The sequence below is a fragment of the Cetorhinus maximus genome, chromosome 4 (assembly GCF_964194155.1).
Source record: "Cetorhinus maximus chromosome 4, sCetMax3.hap1.1, whole genome shotgun sequence".
NCBI classification, from domain to species: Eukaryota; Metazoa; Chordata; class Chondrichthyes; order Lamniformes; family Cetorhinidae; genus Cetorhinus; species Cetorhinus maximus.
In genome coordinates, this window is record NC_135882.1 from 163,723,354 (window position 1) to 163,738,457 (window position 15,104).

Sequence of the window (15,104 nt, forward strand, 5' to 3'; positions counted from 1 at the left end):
CAGTAGAGCGAACTGGCAGCTGAAAGGAGGTCCGATCTCTTACATACCACCAGGAGAGACGGAGAAATATCTGGGTGCCAGAATCGACCCCTGGGCGGGAGTAATTGAGGAGCAATGGGGATCCAAAATCAGTACGTGGATAGAGAATCTGAAGAAGGCAGCTCTTCGGCCTATCCAAAGGATTGAAATCCTTAAAACGCATATGATACCCAGAATATATTTCCACCTGATCCTCGCAGAGGTCCCACAGAACACACTAGTTAAACTGGATCATTATATCAAGAATGGAACAAAAGAAATACTACACCTTCTGCCGCATACAACGGATGGTTTACTATACAGCAGTAACAGGAATGGAGGTCTAGCCATGCCGAGGCTTGAAGTCCAGATTCCGTCCGCCATTATCCGGAAAATAGAGGCGTTGGAGAACTCGCCGGACGTGGTGATAAAGGCCTCATTTGAATTCAGCGGTATTGATAATAAACAAACAATCGACTCCCTGAGGAACCTCAAAGTGCTCAGAGAGATCGAAGAAGCCCTCAAGGATAGTGGAGGTCTAAGAGGGACACATGAAGGATAGGGCATGAATGAAATTGGTATCGCTATGGGATGGATGGATACTACCCAAACGTCCAGACCCAAACCCATCAATAGATACGCGGCTTGGAGGGAGGTTGAATATTTAAAGTGGACCAAACTCCAATGCCAAGGAACGCGCATCAAGTATTACGGAAATGACTACGCCTCTAATTCCTGGATGAAAAACTGTTTTAACATTAAACAGTCCAGACTCATTAACAGCTTACTACTGTGGTGAAATCTCTACCCAACGAGATCTACCTTAAACCGAGGGAGACACCACCAAAACAAATCCTGCAGACAATGTGAGGCCCCGTTCGAATCACTGGCTCACATCTCCGGCAACTGTCCATTTGTGAAAAATGCACAGATCAAAAGACATAAAAAAAATCCTGGACCGCTTGCAACAGTTTATCGCCAGGTACAGCTGGACATCTCACCTGGAACCGAGGCTCTTCGGGAAGGACGGGTCCCTTTGGAAGCCAGACCTGGTCCTCGTCAAGGACAGAGAAGTAGCGGTGGTGGATGTCACAGTACGTTTCAAAGATAATAACAAATCGTTGGAGAAAGCTTGGGCCGAAAAAAAACACAAATACCAACATCTGAAGGACGAGATACTAGAATTGACAGGCAGCACGTCAGTAAAATTCTTCAGATTCGTCATGGGAGCAAGAGGGAAGTGGCTCGACATGAATAACAGCCTCATGCGATTCCTGAAGATTCACAAATACAAATCCTTCGCCCAGCTTACTTCAAGACTGACGATCTCCCTGTCATTGGAACTTGGACAAATCTTTGGAGACCAGTAGTCAGAGAATCGTTTCACAGAGACCACCTGATGAGATGTCACAAGACCCAAGATGAAGGACGGAGAGGTTCCACGAGACAGGTATTGTATATTTCCAGGGTGGGAAGTCTAACGCCTGATCCCCGGTGGGCCGGTAAGGTGGATAATTAGTACATTATGGTTAAATGAACTTGTATAGTCTGGCATAACGGTTTTGGCTTTTACCTTGTTTAGTTGTTTGGGAAGTGGTTGCACGGTGTTAATTATAATTATGTTAACTATTACGGCTTTTTCCTGGGTTAATGTAAATAATTAATAAAAAGAACACACTTTCAGTGATGTTATTCAGGGTAGGTCTTCGGACCACTAACCATATGATCGGCTACCTAGTTTCATCAGTACCTATGTGACGAACTTCCACGCTTACTCAAATTTTATCTACTGAAGATCAAGATCAGCCATCCCAGAGCTCCGCTTCCACCTGATTCACTACCCTTGGTTGTGGTTTCCTGGAGTTAAGACACAATGTGGACGAGCCACGTAAATACTCGGATTGGATGCTACATAAATTGTGCGTACTAAAATAGCCAAATGCCTCGTCATCTAATTAGTGACGCGCATGAATGGATGAACGAGATTCCCACTGTCCCTACCTACTATCTAGAGAAACCACACCTTTTCTGAAACAAAAACAGAAAATGCTGGAAAAACTCAGCAGGTCTAGCAACATTTGTGGAGTGAGAAACAGAGTTAACATTTCGAGTCTGTATGACCCTTCTAGACCTGCTGAGTTTTTCCAGCATTTCCTGTTTTTGTTTCAGATTTCCAGCATCCGCAGTATTTTGCTTTTATCTTAAAGCACCTTTTCTGTAGATTAATGTATTAGTGCCTACTAAGTTATGCTGAGTTGAAGATGATTTAAGTTTGCTTGTTACAATAAAAGTCTTAAAGTATGAAATCTTGTCATGTGATTCATTATGTTGGTCACTGGGATATTCATATCTCTTCTTAAAGGTAATTGGTCTCAACATGGATCGTACCAACATTGAAGGTGACATTTAATAAATACAAGTCATTGGCTGATTTAGCACAATGAACTGAGGCACCAAGCTAAGTAATGCAACAGCCCTGCACGGACTGCTTCAGCATCTGAGGAGTCATGAATGGTGCTGAACATTGTGCAATCATCAGTAAACATACCCACTTCTGATGGAGAGAAGGTCATTGATGAAGCAGTTGAAGATGGTTGGGCCTAGGACAGTACCCTGAGGAACTCCTGCTGTGACATCCTGGGACTGAGATGATTGACCTCGAACAACCACAGCCATATTCCTTTGTGCTTGGTACAGACTCCAGACAATGGAGGGTTTTCCCCGATGCCCATTAACTCCAGTATTGCTAGGACTCCTTGCCGTTACATTTGGTCAACTGCTATTTTTATGTCGAGGGCAGTCACTCTCACCTCACTGATTGCATTCAGCTCTTTTGTCCATGTTTAGACTAAGGCTGCAATGAGTTGAGTGGACCTGGCGGAACCCAAACTGAGCGTCAGTAAGCAGATTATTGCTGACTAAGTGCCACTTGATAGCACTGTCAACGACCCCTTACATTACTTTACTGATGATCGAGAGTGGACTGATGGGGCAATAACTGGCCGGGTTGGATTTGTCCTGCTTTTTGTGGACAGCACATACTTGGGCAATTTTCCACATTGCTGGGTGGATGCCAGGTTGCAGCTGTACTTGAAAAGCTTGGCTAAGGGCTCAGCTAGCTCTGGAGCACAACTCTTCAGTATTATTGCCGGAATATTGTCAGGGCCCAAAGCCTTTGCAGTATCCAGTGCCTTCAGCCATTTCTTGGTATCACATGGAGTGAATCGAATTGGCTGATGTGATGCTGGATCACTCACTCAGCACTTCTGAAGATTGTTGAAATGCTTCAGCCTTGCCTTTTGCACTGATGTGCTCCCCCATCATTGGGGATATTTGTGGAACTCCCTATTCTAGTTAGTTGTTTAATTGTCCTCCACCACATCCCCCGCTGTGCTAATCCAACTTTGGCTCGTTCAGGAAGGTCACAACCCTATTCCATTGTTGTTATCTATACCTATTCTTGTAGCTACCTATCTTCAATCCAATCCAATCCAATTCAATCCATGACCCCACTGCAATAACTTGCCCACTCTTGTTGTCCCCTTCCTTGCCATCCACTACCGTCATATCCATCTGCTGGGGTCTATAAAGTAAGCTTGGGGAAAGGATGATTGGAGGGTGTGTAAGCATTGTGTGGGGGCAGGTGGGTTCTTCCATTTTTCAGTTCTTCAATTTTATTCATGTTTTCTCATTTCCAATTTCTAAACATATGTAGTAGCTTCCATATAACTACTGAGCTTGCAAGATGAGATGCACACCTTAGGGCTTTATTTTCTCCAAGACGTGAACATATATGCAGGTTCATTTCACCCAACTTTAAAGAAATTCATGATCATTTTCTCTATGTCTTACTCAATTTTTTTTAAAAAGCTAGCACTATTACTTAGCATCAAAATGGCATTAAGAAAAATTTTAAAGACCTACACAATCAAAACCATTGTCTGAATCAGCACAATGAAGTGATGCATCACATAACGCAGTTGACAACAGACATTCTCAAGTAAGCAGCCCAGTAAGAAATGGAGAAAAAGTCAGAAATTACACTTTCAAAGCAGAGGACACTTCTCCAAGGTTGATGGCAGGACACGAAGTAACTGAATTAAATTTTCATTCAGATGAATTTTGATAAATCTGGACCAGAAGTAAAATAATTCACTTGTCCAATTGAGATGTCTGGAGACAAAACAATCAAAAATGACTTAGCCCAAGATCTTAAGTGTTAAATTTAGAAGCACAAGATTCCAGACTCTCTTAAAGACTAAATTTAATCCCTTCTCAAATAACGTCTTGAAAAAATATTTATGTTTGTTTATGCTTTGTAGAATCATAGAAGTTTATAGCACAGAATGATTCGGTCTATTGTGTCTGTGCTGACCAAGAGAAAAAACATCCAGCCTAATCCCACTTTCTAGCTCTTGCTCTGTAGTCTTGTACATGCCAGTTCTCTGCAAGAGCAATTCATCTAGTGCCTAGCCTTTTCCCCATTATCCTGCAAATTTTTCGTCCTCAGACAATGATCCAATTCTCTTTTGAAAGTCATGGCTAAATCTTCCCCACCACACTCTCAAGTTGTGCGCCTTCCAGATCCTAACCACTTGGTGCGTAGAAAAGTTTTCCTCATGTCATCAATGTACCTTCTGCCAATAACCTTAAATCAGTGTACTCTGGTTTTCGATCCTTCCACCAATGGGAACAGTTTCTCCCTATCTACTCTGCCCAGAGCACTCAGATTTTGAATACCTCTATCAAAACTCAATCTCATCTGCTCCAAGGAGAACAGCCCCAGCTTTTCCAATCTATGTAACAAGTTCTTCATCCCAAAACCATTCTCCTGAATATTTTCTGCTCTCTCCAATGCCTTCAAATCCTTCCTAAAGTGTGGTGCCTAGAACTAGATGCGGTACTCTAGTTGAGGCAGAACAGTGTTTTATACAGGTTTATCAAAACATCCTCACTTTTGTAATCTATGCCCCTATTTATAAAGCTCAGGATCCTGTGCAGAGCAGGACCCGATAGTCTTTTAAGTGAATAATGGAGAAACGGGCTTGGAAATCTACATGCTCACAAATATACAAGTATCATGTGGAATAATACACGAACAGTTTTAAACCTATATCATCCTTATTCCCAATGGTTCTAACCCAATGTTTCATAACTCACAAGTATTTATGCTGTAAGTTCTTTAAAAAACCTGCAGTAGGCAACCCACATTTTTAAGGCTGAGTTAAGCTATACTCAGCCGAATGCACAGCCAAAACATGAATGAAGCCAATAAAATAATGGACATAAAGTCTAATGCAGATATATAGTGCATATATAATTATATTATGAATGTTTAAATAAAAATTTGAGTAAGGAATTTCAGTAACAAAACAGTATAAATATAATCTAATATATAAGGTTCCTATGTCCAGAATAATATTAGTACTTTAAAATTTTTAAACTACACGCTCAATTTGATGCAAAGGAACCCAACATTAAAGTTAAAATAGACGAGATCTAATCAATTCAGCAGTGATTGTAATGCCAACAGAATGTAATTTGCTGACAAGTGTACATGTGTTCTCACTCTCAATTGAGCAAGCTGCCTTATCATGCAGTTCTGAAGCATATGCTCTCCTAACATGCATTTGTCTGTGTTTTTATACGTTCACACATTTTTGTTCTCACATTCTTGCTGTGCTTGTGCTTTCCTTTCTCCTCTCTTTCACATGCTTATTCCACTTTTCTCCCCAAATTCTTGCATGCAGTGAGCCAGTCATTTTCTTGCTTACTTGCTCATCCTTGACACCCACAACAACTTATATTCATATAGAGCCTTTCAAAGTAATGAAGCATTCCAAGGACTTCACAAGAATACTATAAAACAAAGTATAACACCAAGCTATATATGTAGATATTAGGTCAGATGATCAAAAACGTGGTTAAAGGGATAGGTTTTAAGGAGTATCTTGAAGGGGGAAAGCAGGCTATAGAGGTGGAGAGATGTAGGGACGGAATTCCAGAGCTTGCAGCCTAGGCAACTGAAGGCACAGCCACCAATGGTGGAGCAATTATAATTGGGAATGCACAAGAGGTCAGAATGAGAGGAGTGCTGCTATCTCAGGAGGTTGTGAGGTTGGAGGAGATTCCAAAGATAGGGGCAAGGCTATAGAGGGATTTAAAAACAAGGATGAGAATTTTAAAACTGACAGGGAGCCAATGTAAGCCATCGAGCCCAGGGGTGATATGGGAACAGGACATGGTCCAAGCTAATACAAGGGCGGCAGAGTTTTGGATAAGCTCAAGTTTACGGAGGTTAAAATGTGGGAGTCCAGCCAGGAGTGTATTAAAATAGTCAAGTCTAAAGTTAATGAAGGCATGATTGAGGGTTTCAGCAGCAGATGAGCTGAGATGGATTCAGGAAGCGAAAACACATTCAAGAACTTTGGAGAGGAAAGAGAGGTTGAAGATGGAATAGTATTTTTCAAGAATGGGGCGGGGTGGGGGAATGGTTGGTTTATCTGAGGAGATGGTAATGACGGCAGATTCAAAGGATAAAGGACAACACCTGAAGAGAGAGAACTGTTTATAATATCAGCTAACATGGGGAGCCAGGTGGGGAAGTTGGGTGATCAGCAATTTAAAGGGAATAGAATTGAGGGAACAGGCGGTGGATCTCCTGGACAAGATGAGCTCAGAGGGGGCATACGGGGAGAAACTCGAGAAAGATGCAAGCTCGGGGCTAGCCCAGGGATGAGCATTAAAGGCAGTATGATCAGGTGGGCTAATGCAAGGCAGTGACGTGGCAGAGGCAGTTGATCGGATTGTCTCAACCTTAGTGATGAAGTAGTCCATGAGCTTCTCGCACTTGTTGGAGGTGGGGATGGAGAAGGGACAGGGGAGAAGGGGTTTGAGAGGACAGTCTGACATAGCAAAGAGAAGCCATATTTGCATTCCACGATAATCCTAGAATAGTGAGTAGTTTTAGCAGGTAAGAGTATGACCCAAAACAAAAACAGAATTACCTGGAAAAACTCAGCAGGTCTGGCAGCATCGGTGGAGAAGAAATCAGTTGACGTTTCGAGTCCTCACGACCCTTCAGCAGAACTGAGGTATAGTTAGGAGAGTGGTGAAATATAAGCTGGTCTAAGGTGGGGGGGCGGGGGGAGAGAGAAGTTGAGGGTGGGGTGGTTGTGGGGATAAGCAAGCAGTGATAGGAGAAGATAATCAAAAGATGTCACAGACAAAAGGATCAAAGAGGTGTTGAAGGTGGTGATATTTTCTAAGAAAAGTGCTAATTAAGAATGGAAGGCAGGACACTCAAGGTACAGCTCTAGTGGGGGTGGGGTGGAAAGACTAACAAAGTTTTAGTTTTAGATTTAAAAATAATGGAAATAGGTGGGAAAAGAAGAATCTATATAAATTATTGAAAAAAAAGGGGGAGGGAAGAAATGGGGTGGGGATGGAGGGAAGGGGAGTTTAAGATCTAAAGTTGTTGAATTCAATATTCAGCCCGGAAGGCTGTAAAGTGCCTAGTCGGAAGATGAGGTGCTGTTCCTCCAGTTTGCGTTGGGCTTCACTGGAACAATGCAGCAAGCCACGGACAGACATGTGGGCAAGAGAACAGGGTGGAGTGTTAAAATGGCAAGCGACAGGGAGTGTTTGGGCCCTTGGGGAGGTGCCATAGGTGCCCCTTCACTTCCTCTCTCCCCACCAAACACATCTTCCCTTCACCCCCCCGGCGGCATTCTGTAGGGATTGTTCCCTCCGGGACACCCTGGTCCACTCCTCCATCACCCCCTACTCCTCAACCCCCACTTATGGAACCTCCCCATGCCCACGCAGAAGTTGCAACACCTGCCCCTTCACTTCCTCTCTCCTCACCGTCCAAGGGCCCAAACACTCCTTTCAAGTGAAGCAGCATTTCACTTGCATTTCCCCTAACTTAGTCTACTGCATTCGTTGCTCCCAATGCAGTCTCCTCTACATGGAGAGACCAAACGCAAACTGGGCGACCGCTTTGCAGAACACCTGCGGTCTGTCCGCAAGAAAGACCCAAACCTCCCTGTCGCTTGCCATTTTAACCACCTTCAACACCTCTTTGATCCTTTTGTCTGTGCCATCTTTTGATTATCTTCTCCTATCACTGCTTGCTTATCCCCACAACCACCCCACCCTCAACTTCTCTCTCCCCCCGCCCCCCACCTGAGACCAGCTTATATTTCACCTCTCTCCTAACTATACCTCAGTTCTGCCGAAGGGTCGTGAGGACTCAAAACATCAACTGATTTCTTCTCCACGGATGCTGCCAGACCTGCTGAGTTTTTCCAGGTAATTCTGTTTTTGTTTTGGATTTCCAGCATCCGCAGTAGCTTTTAGCTTTTTGTTTTTATTTAAGAGTATGACCCAGTTGTGTTTTAAGTAGCCCAGCCAAATCTGGTGGTGGTTGGCTAAACTAGTTGTCTGCCATATCCTTTCAAGACCACCCTTGGACTTGAGCGAGCAGAGAAGGGGGCCATGCAGTGAGGGAATGGGTCAAGGTGAGAGATAGAGGTAGAGAGTAAACCTACAAAGTAGAATCTCTGCATAAATAATGCTATACCTGAGTAAACTAGTGGTACTTAAAACCTGTCTTTCTTTGTCCCATTTGATCAACAAAAATGATAAGAAAACTCAAGTACTTTTTAAAATTCCCAAATGACCAGAATACAAGAGTGCAATCACTCCAGGATGATAAATGGATCCCAAGCCAGATGGTGAAATATGAAACTGGGCACAAATCCTTTTCCTGATCATAGGTTTACTAACAGAATACAGTATCACATACGCCTGCCTTCTACCAACTGCCCACAGTGTCCCAGCAGTTCCTCTTTACAGGTTCTGTTGAAGGGTCATGAGGACTCTAAACGTCAACTTCATTCTTCTCCGCCGATGCTGCCAGACCTGCGGAGTTTTTCCAGGTATTTCTGTTTTTGTCCTCGTTACAGGTGCTTGAAGCACTCAATTAAACAATGCCCTTCAGCTGTGTAATTTAACAACCTAATTAACATAACATTAACACAGAAGACTGGTCATCCAACCAGCTTTACTTTTCCTTGGTGAAGGCAACACTTGCAGCACAGTATTTATCACCCATGTCCTTAGGGCATTGTAATGTCATTAGAATGAGAGTCACATTAGGCAAAACCTAGGCAGGTTCCCTTCTCTGAAAAGCATCTATGAACCAGTTGAGTTTTTAATGATAATCTGGTGGCTTTCAGTTATTTTTTCCTGGTGACAGCTGACAAATTACCAGATTTATCAAATTCTATTTCCTGACTCACAATCCTGTGATTTGAACTCACCAATTCTGGGTAGTTAGTCTCGTATCATAACCATGACGCTGCCATACAGCTGAAAAGCTTATTCTCACCCAAGTTATCAAAGCCTCGGTATCAGCCACCAATGCTTAAACACAATAAAAACCACAAAATTCTACTTGAAGGTCCTGTGCAAAGTATTAAAGAACCTTCTTCATTAGATACTGACTGAGCCACAGTGTACTACCAATATACATTTTTATTTTTGTTTAGATCAAGAAACTACAATGTTCTGAATCTTAACTCACAACTTCTTCATTACTCAGTGTATACTCTGCTACTTAATATTCACAATACATAGTAAGTCACAAGGATACTTAGTTCTCAAGAATCCTATTATAATATAGGAGCATAAATTTAAAAGCTCCAACACTGGCTGTATGCTTCCAGTCCACAAGCCTACAAAGGGAGTGGTCACTGGCTGGTCTTGTGTATCTCTTGACAATTACCTAAAGAATGATACTGTGAAAAATTGCCAAAAATCCGCTCAGCCACAGTTGGTGTACTGCCTGGAGAGCTCTGTATAGAAATTTTGCAGGTGTGTCACAGGAACATTTGTCCTTTCAACTAAGGTATTCATGTTAAAATGATATGGCACAAAAGGAGGCCAGTCACACCTCTGAAAATATTTCCTTTTCAAGTATACATTTTGAACCACTGAATCTGTTGCTACCGTCCTTTCAGTCAGTACATTCCAGATCATAACTATTTACTACCTTAAGAAAAAATTCTCATCTTCCTTCTGGTTAATCTGCCAATTACCTTTGGTTATTGACCCATTCATCACAGGAATTACTTTTATCACAGTAATGATCTAAAATGACATTTTTCTGATGGAGTATCTATGGGAAATCTCCACAGTAAATACCACTGTAAGCACACATACCTTTTAAAGCATTTGTGGCTTGAAAACCAGCTTCCTGCATACTGTTTTCCAAGCAATGCTTGCAATTCCAACTTCAACCTATCCTCACTGGACAAAACTGAACAGGAAACAGCCAGGACACTTCCATTGCAGGTCTTGACAGTCCATTTCTAACTGCAGTGCATTTCATCCGCAAACAATCTCCAGGAGCAGTTGTGCAAACAGAAGTTGAAGTTCCAAACTGATAAATATGTTAGCAAAATATTAGCCGCCAAGCCACAAAAATTTTGCCATTGTGAATCTGAAAGTCACAGCAGAGTAAGGAACCGTCCCCACCAACGTCTTTTTAAAAACGTAGTTATTATCTTCTCCAGGATTCAGTCACAAGTACTTTCCATTCCCATCCTATGGTGCTTCATGCAATGTCCTGAAAAATTAAAAAGCAGAGATTATGTTTTGATGACCTATAGACTTATTAAAATCAGTAGGTCTGACTAAGGGAAACCAGTTTCATGGACAGCTAGTTCACATCAAAGACCTTCAAAAATAAAACAAATGCAGTCCAACAATTCTCAGAACAAAATTGTTCTGTTGACTTTGAAGTGCAAAGAAAATAGGATTATATTCAATTTCAAAAACATCAAAATAATCATTTAAAGATGAAAAATCTGTTTTGTGCTTAATAATTAATGTTGACTGAGCATTTACTACTGAAATGTTTTTGGTGAGAAATGCCATATGGAAATCCACTTTGTAACATTAAATAAAGAATGCTTCAATTTACCCTCCAAATTTTTTTTAAGGTGAAAATGTTGGCCTTATAGTTATAAATAGCTTCTGCATAGGAAGTTTGCATCTAAAGAGGGGCAGTGGGGAAGATAAAAGTTTCAAACGTGGAAAAGGAGATTACAGTAAATATTCTGAAAAAATACTACATTAACATAAACATTGTGACAATATACATTACAGTAATACTAAACATGTACATACACCTCACACTGGCAAAATTATTATAACAAGGTAATTTTAGCATTATGGTTTAAAGTGTTACTGTGGTCAGGGTTTAATGAATATGTCAAAATACTTCCAGAAAATTCACACTATGAAATAGTTCTGTCAACTCATTTCGGCTGAACATTAACAATTGGGTAAATTGACTTAACTCAGAGTTTGAAATTAGCCTGGTTTAAGTTAGCTAATCAAAGTTGATTCAAATTATATAGATATCTTCAATCGTATTCTACAATATTAATATATTGTTACAAACAATAGATTTAAAAATAAACTTTTATCTTATAATGTGTTCATAATTATGAAATCATCACTTTCTTTTATTCATTTATGGGATGTGCTTATCACTGGTTAGGCCGGCATATATTGCCCATCGCTAATTGCCCTTGAGAAGGTGGTGGTGAGCTGCCTTCCTGAACCACTGCAGTCCATGTAGTGTAGGTACACCCACAGTACTGCAAGGAGGGAGTTCCAGGAATTTGACCCAGCGACAGTGAAGGAATGGTGATACATTTCCAAGTCAGGATGGTGAGTGGCTTGGAGGGGAACTTCCAAATGGTGGTTTCCCATGTATCTGTTCCCCTTGTCCTTATTGGTGGTAATGGTCGTGGGTTTGGAAGGTGCTGTCTAAGGAGCCCTGGTGAGTTCCTGCAGTGCAACTTGCAGATGGTACATACTGTTGCCACCATGCATCGGTGGTGGAGGGGGTGAATGTTTATAGAAGGGGTGCCAACCAAGCGGGATGCTTTGTCCTGGATGGTGTCGAGCTTCTTGAGTGTTGTTGGAGCTGCACTCATCCAATCAAGTGGAGAGTATTCCATCGCACTCCTGACTTGCACCTTGTAGATGGAGGACAGGTTTTGGGGAGTCCAGAGGTGAGTTGCTTTCCCCAGGCTTCCCAGCCTCTGACCTGCCCTTGTAGCCACAGTATTTATATGGCTAGTCCAGTTCAGTTTCTGAATAATGGTGGCCCCCAGGATGTTGATAGTGGGGAATTCAGTGATGGTAATGCCATTGAATGTCAAGGGGCAATGGCTAAATCTCTCTTGTTGGAGGTGGTCATTGCTTGGCACTTGTGTGGTGCAAATGTTACTTGCCACTTATCAGCCCAAGCCTGAATGTTTTCCCATTCTTGATGCATATGGACATGGACTGCTTCAGTATCTGAGAAGTTGCAAATGGTGCTGAATCAGTGAACATCCCTGCTTCTGACCTTATGATGAAAGGAAGGTCATTGATGAAGCAGTTGCACATGGTTGGGCCTAGGGTACAACCTTGAGGAACTCCCGCAGCGATATCCTGGAACTGAGATGATTGACTTCAACAACCATAACCATCTTCCTTTGTGCTAGGTACGACTCCAACCAGCAGAGAGTTATCCCCCTGATTCCCATTGACTCCAGTTTGGCTAGGGCCCCTTGATGCCATACTCAGTCAAATGCTGCCTTGATGTTAAGGACATTGGGGAGTTGATGGCATAGTGGTATTGTCGCTGGACTAGTGATCCAGAGACCCAGGGTAATGCTTTGGGGACCCGGGTTCGAATCCTGCCACGGCAGATGGTGGAATTTGAATTCAATTAAAATCTGGAATTAAAAGTCTAATGATGACCATGAACCCAACTGGTTCACTAATGTCCTTTAGGGAAGGAAATCCATCGTCCTTGCCTGGTCTCCAGACCCACACCAATATGGTTGACCCTTAAATGCCCTCTGAAATGGCCAAGCAAGCCACCCAGTTGTACAAAGTCGCAAAAAAGGAATGAAACCGGACAGACCACCCAGCATCGACCTAGGCACCGGAAACGACAACAGCAATTTCAGCCCTGATGACCCTGCAAAGTCCTCCTTACTAACACCTGGGGGCTAGTGCCAAAATTGGGAGGGCTGTCTCACATAGTCATCCACATGGAATCATACCTTACAGATAATGTTGCAGACACCACCACCACCACCATCCCTTGGTATGTCCTGTCCCACTGGCTGGACAGACCCAGCAGAGTTGGCAGCACAGTGGTATACAGTCAGGAGGAAGTTGCCCTGGAAGTCCTCAACATCGACTCCGGACCCGGGAGAGGTCAAACATGGACAAGGATACCTCATGCTGATTACCACAAACTGCCTTCCCTCAGCTGATGAATTAGTGCTCGTTTGGAGGAAGCACTGAGGGTGGCAATGCCGCAGAATGTACTCTGTACTCTGGGTGGGAGACTTCAATGTCCACCACCAAGAGTGGCTTGGTAGCACCACTACTAAACACGCTGACCGAGTCCTAAAGGGTCTGTGGTAGCTGGTGAGGGAAGCAACAAGAGGGAAAAACATACTGGACCTCTTCCTCACCAACCTACCTGCCACAGATGCATCTGTCCATGACAATATCAGTAGGAGTGACCACCACACAGCCACTGTGGCGACGAAGTCCCAGCTTCACATTGAAGATACCCTCCATCGTGTTGTGTGGCACTACCACCATGCTAAATGGGATAGATTTCGAACAGATCTGGCAACTCAAGACTGGGCATCCGTCAGCAGCAGCAGAATTGTACTCAAGCACAACATGGCTCAGCATTTCCCTCACTCTATCATTACCATCAAGCCAGGGGAACAACCCTGGTTCAATGAAGAGTGCAGGGGGGCATGCCAGATGCAGCATCAGGCATACCTAAAAATGAGGTGTCAACCTGGTGATGCTATAGCACAGGACTACTTGCATGTCAAACAGCATAAGCAGCAAGCGATAGACAGGGCTCAGCGATCCCACAACCAACGGATCAGATCTAAGCTCTGCAGTCCTGCTACAGCCAGTTATGAACGGTGGTGGACAATTAAACAATACACTGGAGGAGGATGCTCCACAAATATCCCCATCCTCAATGATGGGGGAGCCCAGCACATCAGTGCAAAAGACAAGGCTGAAACATTTGCTACAATATTCAGCCAAAAGTGTCGAGTGGACGATCCATCTTGGCCTCCTCCAGAGGTCCCCAGCATCTCAGATGCCAGTCTTCAGCCAATTCAATTCACTCCATGTGATATCAAGAAACAGCTGAAGACACTGGGTGCTGCAAAGGCTATGGGCCCTGGCAATAGTACTGAAGACTTGTGCTCCAGAACTTGCCACTCCCCTAGCCAAGCTGTTCCAGTACAGCTACAACACTGGCATCTACCCAGCAATGTGGAAAATTGTTCAGGTATGTCCTGTACACAAAAAGCAGGGCAAATCCATCCCAGCCAATTAGCACTCCATCACTCTAATCTCCATCATCGGTAAAGTAATGGAAGGGGTCATCAACAGTGCTGTCAAGCAGCATTTCCTTAGCAATAACCTGCTCACTGACGCCCAGTTTGGGTTCTGCCAGGGCCACTAAGCTCCTGACCTCATTCCAGCCTTGGTTCAAACATGGACAAAAGAGCTGAGCTCCCGAGTGACAGCCCATTACTTCAAGGCAGCATTTGACAGAGTGTGGCATCAAGGAGCTCTAGCAAAACTGGAGTTAATGGGAATCAGGGGGAAAACTCTCTGCTGGTTGGAGTCATACCTAGCACAAAGGAAGATGGCTGTGGTTGTTGGAGGTCAGACATCTCAGCTCCAGGACATCACTGCAGGAGTTCCTCAGGGTAGTGTCCTCAGCCCAGCCATCTTCAGCTGCTTTATCAATGACCTTCCTTCCATCATAAGGTCAGAAGTGGGGATGTTCGCTGATGATTGCACAATGTTCAGCACCATTTGTGACTCCTCGGATACTGAAGCAAATGCAGCAAAACCTGGACAATATCCAGGCTTGGGCTGACAATTGGCAAATAACATTCGCATCACACAAGTGTCAGGCAATGACCACCTCCAAAAAGAGAGAATCCAACCATCACCCC

At 43.3% G+C, this 15,104-nt stretch overlaps 1 protein-coding gene across 3 annotated transcripts in view; it reads right to left on the minus strand.

The window, feature by feature from the left end:
• Nucleotides 1-15,104, minus strand: part of ldlrad4a (low density lipoprotein receptor class A domain containing 4a) — a 457,749-nt gene that overhangs the window by 334,276 nt on the left and 108,369 nt on the right. For 2 of the 3 annotated variants that reach the window (XM_078541082.1, XM_078541084.1), the window contains exon 3: nucleotides 10,246-10,651. The exons of the other annotated variant lie outside the window; for it this stretch is intronic. In XM_078541082.1, the coding sequence (XP_078397208.1) occupies nucleotides 10,246-10,285 (40 nt within the window). In that variant the 5' untranslated portion in view covers nucleotides 10,286-10,651. The remainder of the gene's footprint in view (nucleotides 1-10,245; nucleotides 10,652-15,104) is intronic. 3 annotated transcript variants of the gene reach the window in all.